Consider the following 21,635-nt stretch of genomic DNA (forward strand, 5'->3'; position numbering starts at 1 on the left):
TTATTTAGCACATGGCAGACAGCCAGATAAATTCCAGGTCGATGTTAGTGAGGAGATGCTGCAGGATTTCCAGCTCAGACTGCAGTTTTACAACATACCAGGCCTGGTAATGAGACTGGGTAAAATCTCCTTCAAGTTCCTGTCCCCATCTCTGTAGTGCCACTTGCCACCCTCCCAGCACAACTCCACGGATTTGTCTTGCAAATAATGAGCACATGGCAGGGGATGGCAGCACTCCTTGTGCTGGGTGCCCAGCAAACAGCAGCTCCAGGGCCTGAGGCTCAGGACTGGCTGTCACACCCACTGGGGTGACACAATCTCACTCCTCTGGAGGGGACCCCACCATCTCCTTTCCCAAGGAGATGCAACTCTCAAGCACAGCCTGGACCTGATGACTCTGTAGCAGCCCACAGCTGTCTCTGAGAGCTGTCAAGGAAACAAAGGTTGACCCAACCTGAAGATTTTTTTCCCCCCTTAAACCTTACAAGAGAAGCCAGGGAGCTGAAACAGATCCTGCCTGGAACACCATCACCAGCCACCATGTTCTCCACCCAACATCCCCACAAGAACTGTGCTCATAACTTCCATGGCCATAGCAAGTCTTCAAAAGAGAGGCAGGGGGATGCTGGAGTGGTGACAGCCGCTCTGCCAAGCTCTCCACAAAGGCAGAGCAAGCAGCTGCTGAAATGTATTAGGATAAATATCTTAAATTGACATCTCTATTACACTGAAGCCTAGGAAGCCGGTGGACTTGCACAGGACACCATGCTGGGTTGTTTGCTTTGTTTGGGGTTTTTTTCGTTTTGGTTTTTTGTTTCTTTTGTGGGATTTTTTTGGTGCTGTCCATATTGCTGCTATGACACAAAAAGGTAACTTGCTGCTGTTCCCTAAGCAGACACAGCACCTGGGGGTGAACGTGGGCCATCACATGTACTGTCCTATGCACTACAAAACCATTTACAAGTCATGAAGTTGGGCTCACCCTCCCACACCACAGTGCTTAAACATGCCCACCCCTCCAACAGGAAATACAGTGATTTTCTGAAGTGCTGGCCTCCTACAGACCCCACCAAATTCAACACAGTAAGGGCACCTGGTGGGGTGGTCACCAGTAATTAAAGAGTCTCTCAACAGGGCTGTGCAGATCTGGGAATAAACTCACCATTCTAAACCAACCCTAGGAAATTAGCTACCTGGAAGCCTCTCCTCAGAACACGAGTTTATCCTGGCTATGGACAAACATTTGGCTGCTGGGCAGTTTCCACTGCCTTCTTACAGGTACCTCAGCACACTGCCACATGTCCCAGCCCTGCCCAGCTGTCACCAAAAAACCACAAGCAGGGTCAGAAGGACCAGAGGCACTAAGGAATGGCCTCTGCCCTGAGCACAACCCTTACTGCAACAGGAACATAACCCTGATGTTTACAGCAGCAAATTTCTAACCTTCACAATTACAAAGAACAACTCAAAAGACCTCGGGCAAACAAAAAACACCATGAACACCAAACTTTGGAGAAAATACTGCAAGAGCTATCAGCCATTAAATGCATCATTAAATAGGTGCTGATGTTCCCCAGCTGCTGTCCCAACACCAACTGGGATCTGCCAGAGATGTCACCAGGCAACTTCACACACAAACTCCTCCACCCTAGAGAGGAAGATCAGCTGACCTTGCGACCAAGTCCAGCAGGAGGGAGGTCCTGGTTCTCAAAGCAAGGCTGACTAAGCCTGCAGCCTAGAAACAAGCTCTTCTGCAAGTGGCCTTTACCTGGGCACAGCTCTTATTCCACCACTCAGCTTCAGTGACCTGCTTTAAACTCCTGCCAGCAGCACCAAACCTTTATTTCAGACTCAACACCTCCACAAAAAACCCAGAGACGTGTGGGGCTGTTCTGAAGGGCTCCTCAGGGGGCAGGTCAGCGAGACCCTGGAGCACTTCACTTCAACCAAGTACAGCCTGAACAGCTCATGTAGTATCCACAGTGTACATCTCCCCTAGACAGCACCTTTTATGTGTGCAGTGCTCACTGCTTCAAGGTGCTGTGCCACACAAATACATCCCTTGCATTTGCAAGGCAGCAGTGATTTCCTTTTGTAACACACAGACAAATTCTGATTATTCTCATTTACTGTAGTTTGACCACATCCACACAACCACGACAGCACCCAAAGATGAGAATCCAGGCCTTGCAAGGTGCCAGTCCTGAGCTTAGAGCTTTATGTGGCACTGCATCCTAATTAGATTGTTTTAGCAGAATTAGGATAGCCAAATCTAACAACCACTTGTTTCTTTAAAAGGTCTGATAAATAAACATTAGGGGGAAAACATTTTTTACAGAAGTTACATGCATTAACCCACAATTCCTAACTGCTGTCACCTAAAACACCACCCTAAAGGGGCTGGGTCGTGGGCAACACTGGGCACTGGAGACACCACAGGGTGGCACAGCAAAGGCTTCTGGTCAGTTAGCTCTCTGTCCTTTCCCACTGCACCAGAGGTGCATTTTCCCATCCAACCAGGGTGCAAGCTCTGGAGGACAAGACTACTGTGTGCTGCCCAGGGCAGTGAGCAGCGCTGTCCCCTCCTGCTCCAGTGCCACACTCCTCTCCCAGCCTCCTTAAGCAGGGAGTTCTGGCGTTCCCACTAGAATCCCAAACTGACATTCCCAGCAGTGGTGCACACCTGGTAACTTTACCCCAAAATATGGGTACTGGCCTTGGCTGCCTCAGCCTGTAACACTCACACTGCCAGGCACTGCACAATCACAGAACTGTTCAGGTTGGAAGGACCTCAGAGATCACTGAGTGCAACCATTAACACAGCACTGCCATGTTCACCACCGAACCACGGCCCCAAGTGCCACATCCACACGTATTCCTAACTCTTCCACAGATTCCACCACTTCCCTCAGGAGCCTGGGAATAATCACAGCCAAGTCAACAGTTCTTCTGTATTAAACCCTTACATCTGTTTAGCAATTAACAGAAACCCTTCTCAAAGGAAGAACTCAGAGGAAGAAGGAAGGACAGGATGATGTAACTGCAGGAATGCAGTGGGGCCAAGGAAGAAGCTAGATTAAGAGAGCAAAAAATCCCACTGATGCCAATAACATCCTTAAAAGCTGTATTAACTGAAGAGCACATGCCAACACCACGGACCATGTCTGACTAAAGCCTATCTCCCCAAAAATCTGCACATGCAAACTCCAGGAGAGCTGTTTTCCTCTCACAGTGAGTGCTTACAGTTACATCACCCTCCTTCAGAATACACTCCTGCTGGGGTGGAGGTGTCCTTCAAGTCCAAGGTCCCTCATTCAACAGCAGCATCGAAGGGAAAAGGAAGGCACTGGAACTTTTTCAGTCCCAGCTATCCCAAACCAGCATTAATCCTCTCCAGATGTTTACTGCCACCATCTCCCCCACTCCATACCTACAAAATCCTCTCCTACCACAACCAAAGTAGCTCCTGGTGACCCTTCCAGGTAACTACACAGAACTCCACTACTGAATCAGACTCATATCCCACAAGAAAATAGAAAGAAAATAAAAGTTTATACTTTGCAGGTTCATCTGGGTGTTAATGACACTCCAGCAGCTTTTCTGCCAACATAGCAATGTTGTTTAGGGTGTGATAAACTGGCACATCAGTGCCACTGTCACTGCCCCTGTTTATTTTCCTCTGGTGGTGAGGAGGCAGAAGTTAGGCCTGGAGGGTGGAATAAGATATATTGGCAAAAACATGCTTTGGGAGATAAGCTTCAGCAAAAGTAGGTGCTCTTAAAACAAAGACCCCAGTAAGTTCTAGATTCGGGGCACAACACAGCTTTTTTTACTGCTGCTTTGGGACAAATCCCCCTGCCCCAAACAGGCACAGTTTTCTCTGTTTACACACAGTCAGAAATCAAATTTCTTCACACCAGGAGCAGCACAGCAACCTGGTGGGCTGGGGCAGGTGCTGCCCATGACACAGCTCCAGCACCCACCCTCTTCCAAGCCCCCAGCACTGCTGGCAACTACCACAAGTGTGGTAAATCCTGCGTGCTCTGTGATATAAAACTCCACAGTCCTTTTGCCTTCTTAGGTGAGACACAGACCAGGGAAAGGGGAATGAAAGTCAGCATAAAAAGTGACAAAACCTGTGGCTTCTACCCAAGCACTGAAATTGTGCTGTTCAACTGCACCCTTAGATGTGAAGCACCTGTTACACATAAGGGCTATCACCGTAGAAAAAGCAACATAATATTGATTTGACATGTCCTGTGTAGAAAAAGAGGGTAAGCAGATATTAAAGCAGGCCTGTATGAAAATACAGCTAGAACTACATGAGGTGTTTTACCACTGGAACAGTTCTGAACAGAAAGGAAAACATTCCACAGCTCTTTGGTACATAGGTCACTGCGTTAAGAGTTTAGGACCAGACCAAGTTTCTTAATAAACTCCAAAAGAAAGATTTCCCCTGTCTTGCATTAATTTTTGTTTTAAACTTCTAAGACACAAAAATGCTATGAAAGCCTCAGGTTTTAGAAGAGTTGAAGAATCCCAGAACATAACCAACTTTCCAGATTCATCCAGCAAGAACCAGCACCTCCAAGCAACAATTTCACAGCTGGTACAATACAGCTGAGACCAATCTGCTCTCCCAAGCATTAGCTCTTTTTAAAAAGTGTGCAGTGATTGCACCAAGACACAGACACAAATGGAAAAGGCCTGGCATGAGAAAAATTTTTAAGAAAGGAAGAGGACTGGGACATTTAACTGCTATATCTGAGAGCACAGCAGTGAACTCAAAAGCAGCACAGGCCTGCACATCCACACAATCCTCAGAATTAGGTAAAGGCTTAATAAAGTTACTCATGCAAACCTCAGCTCAGGCTCTTGGACTGACACTGACCAGGCCAGCACAGCACGTTGTGCCCCCCCAAGGTTTCTGCATCAGCTCTGCCATCCCTGGGGAGCACCCACGGCTCACCACCACCCCAAACTCCATTCCGACCCTGTTTTCTTCGCACGTTTCTGAACCAAAACAAGGTAAAGTTGTTCAAAACAAGATGGGTTTTGGAAGATAGTCTCAACACCTGGACTACGTAGAAACTTGTCTCTAAAAAGAAAATATCAGGCTATTTTAAAGAGTGAAACACCTCGAGTTAAGAACAAAACTATCAAGTTTATGTTTAAATTACATACACATGTTTAATACTATTCCTGGTGCATTTTTAATTGCTTAGGCAGTTCTTAGAGAGTAAAATACGCAATCTAGAACATATGTTCTGGATTATTTTTCACAGATTACTTCATAAATTTAAGAAGTTTATTCTCCTTCCCCCACAGGAAAAAAAAAAAAAAAAAAAAGCCTTCAGAGAGAATAAACCCTGCAAGTATTAATAAAAGTTCTCTTTTCATTCCGGCACACATCCTTCTCTTTCTTCTACATCCCTCGTCCCTGGGAATGGAAAGGAGGCTTTGGCTATAAATCAAACGAAGACAAGGTAGCCAGGCTCAGCATCAGACTCTCCCCCAAGTCCCGCAGCCCTCTCAGCTATTTGAGGAATCTTAATAGGAAAAAAAATAACAATTCTGCCGCGGACAGGGCAGCCCCCGAGAGGCAACAACCACCCGCTCGCGGCGCGTTCGGGGCCCTGGGAGGTGCCGAACTCGCGGTGCCCGGGGCGCCCGCGGCGGGCGAGGCCGAGCGCCCCGGGCCGGCCCCGCGGAGGCTCCGCGGCCCCGCCCGGCGCGGTCCCTGGGCGGGCGGCGCTGCCCCGGGGCCGCTCCCGACCCCACATTGTTCCCGTCCCCGCGGCCGGCGCGGCGCTGCCCGGCCCGGCCTCCTCCCCTCCCTTCCCGCTGCAAACTTCGCCGCCCGCCCCGGACCTGCTCCGGCCCCAGCTCGGGCCCCGGCCCCGGCTCGGGCTCCGGCTCCGACTCGTAGTCCTCCTCGTCGGCGCTCGCAGACATGGCCATGGCTCATGGTGGGCCCAGGCGGAGCCGAGCTGACATGGCTGGAGCGGCGCTGCTGGCGGAGCCCCGCTCCCCGCACACACACACACACATGCAGGAGGAGGAGGAGGAGGAAGGGGGGCCGTGCATATTCATGCCAGGCAGCCAGGAAGGGGCTGGCCCTGCCGGCACGGCCAATCGCGGGCCGCTTCCACACCGCCGGCCTGCGGGGACAGCGGGCACCGCGCGGCCGGGGCACCGCGGCCGCCCCCCGCACACGGCGCGGCCGGGGACCGGGGGCTCGGCCGCCCGGCCGGCACTCAGTCCCCCGGCGGTAACGAGCCCCGCGATGTGCCGAGGGCCGGCGGGGGCGGGCCGAGGCTCGGGTGTGCCGAGCGGCGCTGGGCGGGGAGGATGCGCGGCCGCCCGCGGGGCGCTCGGCGCTGCTCGGGCTGCTCAGACAAAGGAGACGCGCACAGACACACACACACACAGACACCACACACACAGACACACGCACACACACCCTGCACCGCGCTACCTGCCCGCTCCCCTCCCGCGGCACGGAACCTCCATTCCTCGGCAGGAGGAAGGCACCGAGCAAACTTCCAGATTGCAAGCGGCAGAACCAGCGCTGGGATAAGATGAGGCGACCCGGCTGGTGGAGCTGCTCGCATCTGGCCTCACGCTGCTGCTCCTTGTGCAGGCACCCCCTCTTTGACTTGCTCCGAGGAACCATTTCTAGCCGTGCTCTGATCATCCCGCCCCGCTGCTGGGGTTTCACAATGAAATGCCCTCTCCGCAGTGTGACATGCTACACATCGGTCACCCGGGGACCTGTCTGGATCCAAAGGTCCCGGGCCAGCACCTCCGCATGGACGCTGCCTTGGCCCTCCAGAACTTGAGGGTCACAGGCCTGTATTTGAGTGCTGGAGATTTAAATTTCCCATTGGATTTATGGGCCTGCTTTCAGGGGAAATCCCGATTCCACTCAAGTTGTTAGGATTTTGCCTCCGGCTCCTACGCCCACAACACAGAATTAAACATGAGATTAAATATTTGCATGTGCTGAGCAACCAAGAAGCCATAAAGAAGCACATCTAATGGTCCTTGCATCAGGATTTTTGCCAAACTAGTTTCAGCTCGGTTCCCTGGTCTGAATTACCACACGGCACAACCACTCTGGGTAGCTCAGAAGAGGCAGCAACAGGCAAGAGCTGGCATGGGAGCAAGCAGCAACACAGCCCTTGTGACACCAGGATCCACACCGAGCCTGGTCCCTCAAGTTTAAGTAACAAAACACAAACTTTAAACACATATTTACAGGCAATTGCTGATAAAGCCACGTGAATCGTGTAATTATGCCCCTTCCTTATTTTCAGTACATTAAATATCCACTGAGTGCTGTACTCCTGGCCTTGCCAACTCAAACTCAAATGATGGGTAGGTGATGGTGTTCTCCCCATCCTGCTCATCCACCATGCCGGGAGCAAAGCATTTACTCCCAACACTTGAAGGGGCTCCCAGAAGGCGATGGGATGTGCTCAGCCTGTCTCCTCAGGTTTCCCTCTTCCCCCATTGTGCTCCTACACAACCGGGAGCAGGAGCAGACGAAAGCTGAGGCACGAAAGGCATGTGCCTAAGGCCTTGGCTTTCAGAATCACAAGGTAATCTCAGAACCCAATGCCTTCTGGAGGAGAGAGGAAGGGGGGGATGCATCTCATGACAGGCCTACAATGTTTTCAAGCACGAGCAAGAACGTGGCTCCAGCCGTGTTAGCGGTGCCATAATACACCTGGCCTGCAGCAGCAGCAGCAGCAGGAGGACAGATGACATCCAGAAGGAAAATGCCTGGTCCCACACCTGCCCCTGGGCAGACCAAGTCTCCACTAGCCCAGTTCCCTGCAAGGCTCCCTCTCACCTGGCTCACACCCGTCTGTCCCTCCGGCCTTTTGGCTCCGTAATCCAGACGGGAGAAAAAAATAACTTGTGACATCCCCCAAGGACAATCCACCAGTCACACCAGGACAAAATGTCACTCGCAGCAAATTAAATCATGACAGAGATCATCCTACTCCTCTCAATCTGCAACACATTCCAGCACTCCTGATGTTGGCATTGGCCTCTCCTGGCTGCAGCAGGTTCCTTCCCAGTGTAACCCACAGCATGGCCACGCTGCCCTTGCAACAGCACCACAAGTGACAAGTGAGCTCTAATTACAGAGCCGGAGTTAGGACAGGCAGCTCACACATGCCCAGATCTTGGAATGATTTCCAAACCCTAGGTAAACTTTGCAGAGATGGTGTTTAAAAAAATGGGATAGGGTATGATATAAAATAGCAAATTGGGAATCAGCAAGGGGGAAACAGCACAATAAAATAATTGTTTCTGATTATAATTGCTCTCAAAAAATCTTATCCTGTACAAGAGCAGCTAACCATTCAAAGGAATATTTAATACACAGAAGGAACTATTAAGAGAGCATTTTCCAGCTCAATTCTTGCAGCTTGTCTGCACTAGAGAACACTAAATTACAACAAATAGTGAGCAACCCTTGTGTGAACAGCATCTAGCTGCCCAGTCTGGTGGAGTTTACAGCAGTTTAGAACACAAAATAAGCAGCAGTGACCCCAGTCCTGCCTGCAGTGGCAGAACTGCGTCCCTACTTCAGCTTAGTGTGATACAGTTCAGTAATAAATAACATCCTTAATTACGCTGCTGAATGAGCCATAGTGAAAACTGCATGAAAACAGACAGCACCTTCTATTTTGAACTGTTGCTTTGATTGCACCTCACCTGAAGTCATATATAAGTCTCATCAATATCATAATCTTCTCCACAGAAACCAATTATGTTGTCACAAACTGAGACAATAACCTCAAGCGAAGAATAAACAGCAGGAGCAGATGAGTGCCAAAGAACCAGATTTTATTCTCATGCAAATATCCTTAAGTAGTAAAACCAAGCTGGGGGAGGACGACTACAACCCCTGTGCTGTACTCACTCACTCCTGAGCATCTCCTGTACCAGCAGATTGCAGCTGCTGCTGCCAGCCCTGAACAGGATCTGTGTTTTCCTATTACACACTAGAGTTTATGATGCTCAATAATGAAGTGAAATAAAGTTTTTTATGTGGCACAAACACACTTCTGATTTAACCTTCCCTTGAAACTTTTTATGCACCTTTACAGAGTATTATATTTAGCTGGTATTAGAAAAAAATATTTACACAGAAACAATTAGATCTCAAGTAGGTTGATATGCAAGTCCTTGAAGAAAAGATGTGATTTGAGCTGCTGCTGCTTTCTGTAGGCCAGCACATACATTTTTGAAAAGGAAACCCACTGAGATGTTTATGAATCACAATTATTGACCTGTATCAGAATAAGAGAGTTACCTAGTAGCTTTCTAAGGTTCATTGTTTTGGTGTAAGTGTCCATTCACATGAAATACGATCTTAACTGTTGGGCCTGGGCAAATTTCATGACACTTTTCTCAAGAGTTTTAACCAATATTTCAGTTGTATTCTCAACACTAGCAGTGACAGTCTGACAGGCTAAATATCCACAATCTCACTACTTCCCATCTACTTCATCTGAACTAGGACATAAGAGTTGTCATCAGATGCACTGAGTATCTGTCACAATCTTTTCAATAGAGTCTGATTGATCAACTTTAAATCAAATAAAGTAAAGCAAGATTAAATAATATTGACTGCTCCCTCCATGCAATGCTACTGCTCATACTTCCCTAACCAGTGTCCAGCACTGTTCCAGGAGAACCCAAGGCAGCAAGGGCTGTACAAACCCTCCTGGAGGACACAGCCTGGCCACTGCAGCAGAGGAGCAGCACCCAAACAAGAGCCCAGCAAACCCTGCTGACAGGAACTCCTCACTCATAAGCCTTAAAACCCAAACAACCCTTCCCAAACCCCAACACCCTGTCCCCTTAAAAAAGCAACAAGTAAGACTGCAGAATGGTGAAACGTGGACTTCATCTATCACACAAAACAGACTCTTCTCTGCAGGAAGAGCCATGACATGACTGGGACTATCCCCTAGGAAATGAGGGAAATCCTGCCATGCTTCCTTCTTCCACAGAGCCTTATGGCACAAAGCATTTCCACAGCACAGTTTGTGTCTCCAAGAGCCATGTTCTGTCAGCATATGCAAAACCTAGAGAAGGAGGTTCCTAAGAAGATAAGCAGTGAGTGCCGTGCTGTGGAGGAACATGCAAATAGATGTGAAAGAGTGGATTAACCGGAATAGGAAACCTGCTTTCCTGCAAGAGGCTCAGTGTGCTCTGACACACAGCACAGCACGCTGGGAGAGTCAGCTGTGTCCAACGTGTGGGCAGCAGCCTGAAAATCCAGAGACCAAACCCAAACACACGGTGAGCAAAGGAAAAGCTCAAAAGCAGTTTGCCTATGAGGGCTCATTGCTCATTGTTCTCACCTACAAACTTGACTTGGATTTGTGGGGTAACATCCAGGACTAACAACTAAACCACACCAGGCTAAGACTCACAGCTTTTATTGGAATGTACCCATATATTTTGTTGTATTTGTTATTTTCAAAAAGGAGAGCATTGCTGTCCCTCTTCTATCTGGTCCACTGGTGCCTGCAGGAAAGTCCTGAAGTTGGAACAAGCCCTCATTTATATTCTCAGCAGACTTTAATTTCAATGTGCTGTGGAACTAAGAGGAAGCCATCTTCTTGGGGACAGAACATACAATTCAATTTTGTTCTGAAAAGTGCACGCAGGATTAAGGTCCATAATTGCACGGCCTGTACTGTGGAATGACAAACGCCCTTCCCACTGCTCTGCCAATGTGCTTGATCCAGAAACAAAACTATTCACTTCCAGATACATACTCAAAGCTTGGATTGCTTGATGTCAAGGTGGTGGAGAGCAAAAGGATGTTGGAAGTCTTAAACAAGGTTCAAACCCTAGGCTCTGTTGGCCAGCTCAGCCATAAACGTAGGCCAGGCTCCTGGTGATAAAATCTGAGATCTGTCAACTCATTTCACACAGACTATCTAAGGAAAAGGTCTTAAGACTACAGTAGTTTTCATCAGCACTTATACTGTCGTGAAATAAAGAGAAAGCTTCTGTCTTGAAAAATGGTAGTCAGGGAGTAGTTGGGAAAAATTCATATAACTGAATATTCGTGTCTGTGGTAGAAGAATGACAATGGGGACGAATACATAAATCTTCTTGTATCATATCTGGAGCACAACAGTTGGAAAACAGAGATGTCTGTTCATTTCTTCCCCAATCCATTTAGATTTCTAGTCAGAGTCAAAATGGCTCTAATTTACCTGTTTGATGTATTAATCACATAAAGGCATTGGTCAGATTTCAAAGCAAGTGGCTGAGAGTTGATAAGAAGTGAAAATATTAAGTCAAAGATGGAAGATTAAGAAGGTGCTCATTCAAGTCCTTGCTATTTATAATTACTCCCTGAAGGGACACAATATTTCAAGTACAGCCTCTTGAGGTGAGAAATAATCTGTCAAGTCACCAGGCAAAGGTGTTAGAAAAATACTGAGGCAATAGGCAGTGAAGCTCTTTTGTAGAGTCACGGAGTGGAGTGGGTTGGAAGGGACCTTCAAGGCCATCTTGTTCCAGCCCCCCATGGCACGTTGGATCCACATCCACCAGACCCTGGAACTGCTTGGGTCTGCACCGAGTTACTGCACAAATGAATTTGTCTGGAGGACTAATGTGTGTAAGAGACTGAAACAGCACTCAGAAAAGTAAACAGGTCAGGCGAGGAGCTGCCTTCCTGGGCACTGCTGCCCTGGGAAAGCAGAGGCTTGACAGGAACTCCCAGCAGCTTTCCCTCCCTTGCTCTGTACCTCCAGAAACCTTTGGTTCTGGTGCATCAGGTTTTTTTCCTGCCCCCAAGTGTACTTAGCAGGGGAAGGCCTTAGTTTCTTATGTGTACAGCTACTGTGGGAAGTCCCCTAAAAAAATATCCCCCAAACATCAACTATGTGGTTTTGTGTTTTAATAGATTTGTCAGGAGCCAGAACTGGGGTATTTTTCTTGAATATATTTCAGCTCTCTCCTACCACATGGCATCTACTATCCTACAGTGTAAAAGAACACGAATTATTCAAAATTATTTAAATCACTGATTCCAATCACAATTTAAATCAGTAAAGAGAAAAACAAATTTAAATTGATTTAAATCCTCGTTTTCTTTTGTACTTGTGCTATTTTCTGGGAGAAAAGTAATTATTAGCATCTGATAACTATGAAGAAATGCCTGATTTGCAGTAGATTATGAACTTTATAATCAGGACTTTTTATCAACAAAAAGGATTCACAATACACACATATTTGTATATGCAAATCTCCTTGTAGACTACTGGCATTTAAAATTGTTGTTGACACCAAACAGAGTTCAGGCTCTGCTGTGTGGGATCATTTCAAACACCTTTAAGCTGGTGCCTGGCAAGAATGAAATGTGACAGTTTAAATCTCCTTTTTGCTCCTGTACCACTTGGAATGACTGATGGAAAACTTATTTGAATCTCAACCAGAAAAATACACCATACAACAACCTAGCCAGAATCTCAACCAGTAAATACATCATACAACAATTTACACAGGATTGTTTTGCTGTCTTATCTACCTTTATCTTTTTTATCCTTTCCAAGCTTTTTCTAACACCAGATAGACTCGATTTTTACTTTAATTCTTAAGTGCTTGTTTTTAATGATCAGTATGTGCTTTCTAATACATTTGTATTCCCACAGGAAGTTCCCTGAGTAGATCTCCATGGAACTGGCCTGTCCTAGGGAATCTGGCAGAGTTTTCCCACTGCTGCTCCATGGAATGTTGCTTTCCTGGTGGTAGCCCCGGGCAGGCTCCTGAAGCTGATGCTGGTTTGATGTTGTGCCATTTCTACGTGCTCAGATCTGTTTCAGACACCACTCTGGTTAAAACACTAATTGCTGTAACGAGTCCCTCACTGCTCCTGCTTCTCTGGGTGGAGCTGGCCCAACGACAGCTATGGCAGGAATTCTTAGTAAGCAAGCAAGTAAAAACTGGAAGCACTTATTCAAAGGTTTTCAGGAATGTTCTTTGTCCACCTCACACCTCTCCCCCTGAACTGAAAGAATCCCTGATATAACACAATGCTCAACACTTCTGGAAATTCACACTGGTTTCAAGTTAATCAAAACACTCCATTTTACACTTTACCGCCTAATTTTTGCATACAATTGAATTTATTGTGTCCACTGATTCTTAGTCCATTTCCTTACTATTTCTTAGCTTTGATCCAATGCATAATGTCACATAAAATTGAATCCATAAATAAAGGAGCTCTGTTATTAAAAATGGGTAGATTTTTCTTCTCTTCCCAGCACTTTTAAGGTGAAACACCAAAAAGAGGGGAAAAGTTTCCTTGCTGGAAATGGTGGCAGACATATGAAAGTACATAGGGACATCTATGGGGTCCAGATCTGGAGATGGTGGCTAATCCTGCTGAATTTTATTATTTAAAATACAGGTTCATTCTAAAAATCTAACACCCTTTTCATCACAGCTATCCACTGTTCTTCTTGTGTGCTCTTTGGTTCAGACTGTGAACAATGATCTGAAATCTTACTTCCAGCCTAAATCTATTTCTGGTATGTTTATATTCACTTCTTCCCATGCCAACATTGTCCATTAGCTTCAATAACTCTTTTCCTGCCCTGATGATTATGTTCCCTGAAGTCCACACACAACAATCATCTCCCCCTTCAACTCAGCTGGGCCATGCTGAACCAGGCATGTCCTGCCAGTCTCTGCTCTCCAACACCATAGCTTGAATATATGTGCTTGTGGAGTCCCACATTCACCCTCACCTCAAAACTACCTATAATGGAACTAGAATAGAGTAAAAAAAAAAACCTCAAATGTGTGGTTTTCATACCAGAAAAGACTGAGCTGACTTGTGATTTTCAGCTTGGAAATAGAGGAAAAAATACTGAAACACGGTAATGGGGCATAGAAAAAAAAATCCTTGACAGCAGAGAGATGAACACAGACCTCATCCAAATTTCTCAGAATGCATGATACAGAGGGCATGAAGTGTATTTATGATATTAAAGGACAGATCTGAAACAACATAAGGAAGTACTTATCTACACAGAGCTTTATTAAACTGCAGGGGACACTGGCACAGGATGCTGAGGAGATCAAAAAGATCAACAGGTTCCACAAATTATTAGGTAAATTCACAGAGAGAAAAAAATTCTGCTAGGGAAAACTAAGCAGAAAAGATGAAGATATAATCTTCCATCTCAACAGGGAAGATAAGCAAAGGGAATCTCTGTATTTCTGCTTTGTTCCTATGACTCCTTTAGCAGTGGTGACAGCAGCACCAGGAACAGGACAGTGCCACAAGGACTTGGACTGGTGGAACATGACCTTCCTCAGCCCCAGGAATCAGCCTTTTGCTCTGCCTCTCACAGATTAGCTCATATGAGTTAATCCTTCTTTCTCAGATCCATGGATGTGTCCATAGAATTCTCCAAAAATATTTCTAGTAAAAATAATGGGGTACAGACTGAGCTGCTGTAGGACAGAACTCACTGATGACACAGAAATCAGATGCTGCCATCCCAGAAGGGCCCTTTCAACGTGATGCCCTCCTGTGACCACCCCAACCCCAAAAAAAACCAGCCTGAGAGATGCCTTCCTTTTTTTTTTTCAATGATCACTTTTTCTTCCTGGTTCTCATGCCCTGATACAGAGCTATGAATATTATTTGCACTGCCAATTTCAGGGAAACTGGTGTTTAAAAAAACCAATAATCCAATCAAAGTTTCCATTTGTGGCCTTTACTAATTAATAGTATTCCATTAAACAGGAATATTACCATTTCCTTATTAGACTTCTCAGCTATCTTCTTTTAAAATCAACAGGTAAAAATTACATGGAGAAAGAGTATGAACAGGCATCAGAGAAACAGCCACATATTGCAGCACTCTTAACCAGCTCCTGAAAATTACAGCTCCATCTCCTGCTCACAGCCAGTCCTAAATATATTTGGACACTCGCTCTCATTGCAAATGCAGTGGCTTTAGTTTTGTGCCAGGTAAGAGAGATGAGAATGCAGCTCCCAGTCTGCATTTCTAACTCTTCACAGAACAGGAGAGTCCAAACATATTTTAGTTCTTTATAGCTGCTCTTCATAGACAACTAAAGATCTTTATCACGATAAAAACAGAAGGCACTGCCACAGAGTGTAATTACATGCTGCTGGAGTTGACTGTTTTCTTCCAGAAATAGGAAATGGTTTGAAAAACGTGGTTCTGCTTAAGCCATATTCCGAGTTCCTTAAATAAAATACTATCCCTAATTCCTGTGCAGATAAATGGGAACTCAGGTACTGCAGGGCTGAGTAACTCATGGGAATGGGTTTTGAGGCTGGGCTTGGCAGGCAGCCAGCTTCCTGCTCCAGTGACCAGCTGTGAGTTGCCACAGTGGAAAATCAGGTTTAGGCTCTGTTCACACCACCCAAAAGCTCATGTCCCAGGGATGGGGTGGAAGTTAGTTGGGATGATTCCTTGCTCCTCTTTAGCTGCTGAAGAACCCAGCACTTGAAGGCAGTGTGCCCTATGGAGCTCTTCCCTTTGGACAGCATGGCACAGCAGGATTTGGACAAAGGGTGGATTTGATGATCCTGGAGGTTTTTGTAACTTTAATGATCCATGACTGCAACCCCCCAGATAACACTGAGCCCTGCACCAAGTGAGGAGAGGCCAGTGCTGCACAGCCCCCAGCACAGGAACAGGATGGGGGCTGCACATCCTCAGCTGCATCCGCGCCGGCAGTGCTGGGAAATGTCCTGCCTGAAGGTGCAGGAACTGTCAGCCAGCAGGACAAGCAGCTCTCACATATCCCCTCAGCCCCACATTCCTGATTCCTTCAACAGATCCTAAATTAGGTTTGTTGTACATATCCTAAGACCACTGGCACTAGACTGTTGTCTCTTACTGTACAGCTAAAAGAAAAAGACAGGTTCTTGCTTCTTCTGAAATAGTTTCCAAAGGGGGAAAAAAAGGTGCTTAAAGGAGAGTAATTATTGTGCTAAACAATTATCAATAAATTATAAGAAGTACAAGCAACTCAAAATAGCTCCATAAAGATGAGTAAATATAATCTGAAGAGGTGTCTATGAATCACACTCCATCTCTCTTATTACCACAAAACAATAATGGTTCCTACATTTTACTACAGACCTTTTCACTGAAAATGCAAGAGATCTTTATAACCATTAATTTCACCTCCCAGCCTCCCAGCTGGGAAGCCCCATCCCCACCAGGAAAAGCTCAGGGAGCAGGAATGTGCCATTCACCTCACACGACACAAGGTGCTGCAGCAGAGCTGGGAACAGGCACAGACCCCGGCCTCCCATTTTGTGCATTAACCACAAGATCATCAAACATCACCCAGTTATTCCATCTCCTCACTAAACCATTGCTGATCATTGCTCCTGTTTCTTTTCCCAGAGAACCACACTCTGTGGCAGGGAGCTGCAGTGTGACTGGCAGCCCCAAATGCTTTGGGAAGGGTGGACAGAGCGAGGCCAGGATCCCTGTACTTGGTGAAATGTCCTGCCCATGACACCTCCTCCTCTCTGGAGTGGGATCTGAGGTGGATGAACACATTTCTTCCCTAAACCCCAGAATGTCACAGGCTTCAAGAGCCGTTCTGCAGCTCTGTGCACACTGCTCATGTCACACTCACAGCACGTGAAAGAAACTGACTTGGGTTTAAAGGGAAACATTGTTTGCTGCTTCAAAAATCATTCAGGTTACCAAAGGCACATTCCTTCAAAACAAGTCAATGGAACCAGGCTCGACCTTCCCCAGCCTGGGTTACTTACACAGACACTCCCTGTCCATATTCCCTGACTTTAATCAGGGTTCTCTCCCTCTGCTCTTTGCTTTTCCCATTCCATCCCTTTTCAGTCCTTGCTTCTCTCCTAATCCTGCTCTCTTGCCATTTCTAGTCTCTTCCCCTCCTTTCTTTACAGTAATTTCCATTTTCTTTGAAATGTTTTGGCATTTAATGCTGGCTTTATTCTTCCTTCTCCATCTGCTGCTCTTGTCTTTCTAAATCTCTTCTGGAGCCTTCTCTCGGGAGGAAGCAAGAGAGATGTACTCTGTTCCATGTACTGCTTCATCTTTCTGGATTTCAGTTCCCTTCTTTTCCTTCATGGTTGCAATCAGACAATCCTCCTGTCCCTGGAAGCTGATACCAACTAAAATGTCTCCTTGCAGCCCCACAGTAGCAGGTACTGTGCTGTACTGGATCTCCTGCTCCCTCTGAACACAAGGATCTCAGGAGAGCACTGGGAAATAGCTGCCATTTCTCCTATAAAAACTACAAGACTGCAGAAAGCAAAATTACTGGTAGATTTTACTCCCCTGCCTTGTGCTCAACATTTGTGGGATCTTCTGGCCGTGGAGACTTGCTCCACCAGCTACAATCCATTTTCCAAGGGAGTTTCCCCCTCTCTAAAGGTTTTTCTTCTCTGTAAAATCTTCTATTTCATTATCAGGGCTTACAGGGAACAAAGGAGAAATAACCAAGCTTAACTACTAAAACTGCTTTTAGACAAATCTCCCCTATATTGTCTTTCCCACAGATTTTAATTTGGAACTCAAAGGCTCAGCTCTAAGATGCCTCTTCCCAGCCTGTTCACTTGGCCTCTGTTCCCAGGAAGGGAAATAGCTGCAACATGGAAGATGACAAGGACATTTGCCAATTAGAAGCACCACAACAAATTTCTCTTGGGAAATGTGCAGCCCTATCTGCAAGTGTACCTTTGAACTAAAACACAAGACATAACAGAAACTGATCACAGATTAAGCAAAGCAAATATTAAGAGAATAGTGAAAGCATTTTTTCTCCTATCAATTTTTGTTTATTTCCAAACTTCAACCTAAAGTCTGACTATCTGTGAAAGTTTTCCTTGTATTTGTTATTAACTGGTATGTTTGATATTGTCATACCAGTGGGAATGATACCTCCTGAATGTTTTTGCTTTCAGAAAGGCAGAAGGAAAGTAAACACCCGAAAAAAAAATCCCTTGCAGCCAGCAAGATGGATTTTGCAAAAAAGGGTAAGATTTAAGTCACAAAAATTACAAATCCTTTACAGTTGCAGTTACATTGCCAATACACAGAAATAAAATAGAAGAAATGAAGCATTTATCAAGGTTCCAAAATAAAGTGAACAAGAACATTAACAAATGCCAAAGCTTATAAAAGCCTCAAAGCACTCAGATCCTCCCTTCTCTCACAAGCTCAAAAGGGAGTCAGTTGTTCCTTAGTTTTATCTTACATGTTTCCCACACCACCTTTTCTCTGGTCACAGAGATTTTGTTTTATCCAGTGCCTAAAATATACTTGACCATGGAAGGAGCAGCAGCCATAAAACCAAAGGAGTGGAGAATCCCACACCAGTTTCTCAAGGTTTTCCACTGTTGTTTCTAAACCAATATTTTAAACACAGAGCACATTCGCATGGATTTATTACAAGCTAAAAGGGAAATAAGTATTTAACAAGACCCAATTCCTCTGAAATGTGCTGAGCTAAAACCCAAAAAGAGACCAGGAAGGAACATGATGTGCTCATCCTGCCCCACTCTCCTCTGGCAGTTCCATGTTTATGGTCTCCTGCCTCCCACCTGCAAACAGCAAATTCTCATGGCTACATGTGCCATACCAAGTTCACCAGCACAAAAAGTGAGAACTGAGTGAATTATCTTCCCTGATAATTATCTGAAAGGTATCTACAGGGATAACAACAGATTTTCAGATTGAAGCCTGATTTAAGCTGACCGACCCCTTCAGCATTTCTAAAGAAATAATGGATTATAAAACTAATTCAGTGAAAAATGAAAGTAAAAATAGAAGCGATGAGACATCTTCTAAATAAGCAAAGCTGCTTTTACAGCGTGCTGAATAACTGCAGTGTGGTAAACATACCACTGTTATAAATAACAACCAGCCTTTTGACATTGTTCTTTCGTTAATTATTTCGATTTCTCTATCAGGATTAACGAAGCAAACCTCATGGTTCTCCTGCAAAGTGAAAAGAATTACTCCCATGTATAGGAGGAAAAAGTAGGCTATAAGGACAGAAAACAGTGCTTCAAAGCTACAGTGGCACATGTACAGAGCACTCAGGAAGTCTCATAGTGTAAGAGAAAAACCATCTTCTCGTTCAGATGAGTGTTCCCTAAGTGACTGATTTGTAGCATTTACACATCATTTAATTTTACACAAAATGCATTAAAATTTTTAGATTTAACCATAATTAGTAAACGATCAAGACATATCAAAGTTTTATACTGGTAAGTAAGGCTCAAATTCTTTTTAAATGGAAACTCTGATTTCTCCCTGCTAAGGCACTTTCTTGTTTTGCTTCAAGTTTTAATCATAAAACCATTAAAAGAAACATTTTGTGTTAAAAATGCTAGCAGCTGCCAACAGATAATACACAGCACTTTGTCAGATGATAGATAAATAAACACCAGGCCAGGCACAACAATGGTTAGTAAGTAATTGTGTCTCATTACCTTTGTGGTCTTCTTGGGCCAGCTGACCACAGGGACACCCGAAATGGCAAGATTTTGGTCATCATCAGCATGCTCCTTTAGTATGTTCTGTTGTAAATGAAAAGGCCTTAATTAACCAGAGAAACATTTCTGCAACTCAAGAGTGCAGAGACCTCTGCTCTTGTGGCAGAAGGACAAGATCTCTGCAAGTTACTTATGCTTCCAAACTTCCAATTCCCACTGAAACTCTAGCACCTCTCATTAACATCCAAATGTGAAACTTCTTCCAAAACAGGCAGCAAAATCAGCCATCAACCACCTCAAATGTTACAGAATTCTTTAATATTGGTGAGTCCAAGACCGGTGTCTTACCACTATCACTCTCTCTCTCAAATCCAGGTCATTAAATCCCAACTGACCCCACCTCTGACCCTTCTCTCCTAATCAAGGCTACAGAAGGCCTGAGAAGCAGTGAGGCTCTGCCCCTGTTGTTTCAGCCATCACAGGCATCAGGTGTGCAGTCTGGAGCAATCCTCAGATGCCTGATCATTCAGGTAAGCCAAGAATAAAAATGTACTCTGGAGCCTTTCATCTTTTTGCACATGGCAGTCCAAGAGCACCATCATTCCCACTGCCCTTCCTTCCCCCATGAGGGGCAAGACAGAGCTGCTGGAATCCAGGTCCCTTTATGTGACCAGCTGAGGCATTCAGGTTCCTGAGAGATCACCAGGAAAGGATCTGACTATGGACAGCATTAAGGGAAAAAGATTGGTCTCCCCTCCCCTCCACCCCCACCAAACCCTTTTCTTTGATGCACTGTTCTAGAAATTTCGTGAGTGGGTTGCACAGGCTGACACAGCTTCCACCACTGTGAATCACTCCCATGACCAGTAACTCAACACAGAGCTGGTAAAACACTCCACGGTGCAGCTGGGAACAGTCCATGCTCGCCTCCCGTGACCCCCTACATGCTCACTAATTTAGCTACAAAACTCTTCATTTTGGACTTCAGGTGGCTGAAAAGGAAGAAATGAAAACCAAAAAAAATAGGAGTCAGAAGGAGGATTCTGCTGTGCTGCTGAAAACTGAAGGCCAAATCACCACCAACAGGTTAAAGACCAAAAATAAAAAAAGCTCCAATAGAGCAAATGAGAACTGCAGGTTGAAAATTACTTCAACAGAATATTTTGGAGATGACCCCAGACAATGAAGTTCAGTGGTGCTGTTCCCAAGTATATGAAAAAAGCTTAATTAGCCAACAACAGGCAGCAGGCTCTGTCAGTCCCCAGTGCAGCACTCTAGTAATTAGTAATTTCACACACTATACAAAAAGAGCTTAAAATACAGTAATTGTTTTAATAGGGAGTGCACTTGGAATTCATCTGTAATCATCCAACTAAAGCCCAGAGTGTGATGGCATGTTCCAGTCCCCAGGAGCCTGAGTTTGGATGAGTGTCCCTGGGGCTGACTCTCTCTCCCTGGAGCTCAGACAACCTGTCACACTCAGCCCAACTCCCCAGCCTGTGCTTAAATGAAAGCTGTGTTACACCAGCCAGCACAGAGCTGCTCCTGCAGACAGCAGCACCCCAGCAAGGCTGCTGGTGATGCTGCTCAGGCTGGAAGCAGCACCAGGGACCAAAAGGAGAGATGCCAGAACAAGCCCAGTTTCATCAGCCTGGTGCTGTGGCTGCACTCAGGGGTTTGCAAAGCTGAGGAGTAAAGCCCAGCTTGCCCCAACCTGGCTGTGATGCAGAGTCTGTATTGTACCTGCTCTTCCAGTGCAACACCCAACAACTTTTAATCACTGGCAAATTAACTCTGGCCAAACTGAGGTGAAGTGAGCACCTCTTTTCTCATGTCCTTTTTATTTGGAGAGAGATCACTGCATTAACTGAGCTGTGACCACATTCTCAAAGTTCAATCCTAAAACTGAGAGCTCTTTTGTATTCTCATTGCAAAGCCAAAATTCTCCAGAACAAGGAGGCAGCTTGAGAGCCATAAACAAAGGACAAATTAATCCCTTTTTACTTTGCTACTCTTAGGTTTGAAAGCCTGTAAGACAGAAAATCTTAACATTTCCACTAACGACTGTCAGAGACTCGGAGTTCAATGGAAAGCACAG

General features: G+C 45.6%; 1 protein-coding gene across 6 annotated transcripts in view; it reads right to left on the reverse strand.

Annotated features, from left to right (window-relative positions):
* The window catches only part of KDM2B (lysine demethylase 2B), a 104,056-nt gene that overhangs the window by 18,903 nt on the left and 63,518 nt on the right, over positions 1-21,635 (reverse strand). For all 6 annotated transcript variants that reach the window (XM_036392987.1, XM_054516734.1, XM_054516737.1 and 3 more), the window contains one exon: positions 19,535-19,621. In XM_036392987.1, coding sequence (XP_036248880.1) covers positions 19,535-19,621 — 87 coding nt within the window. The remainder of the gene's footprint in view (positions 1-19,534; positions 19,622-21,635) is intronic.

The sequence above is a fragment of the Molothrus ater genome, chromosome 18 (assembly GCF_012460135.2).
Source record: "Molothrus ater isolate BHLD 08-10-18 breed brown headed cowbird chromosome 18, BPBGC_Mater_1.1, whole genome shotgun sequence".
NCBI classification, from domain to species: domain Eukaryota; kingdom Metazoa; phylum Chordata; class Aves; order Passeriformes; family Icteridae; genus Molothrus; species Molothrus ater.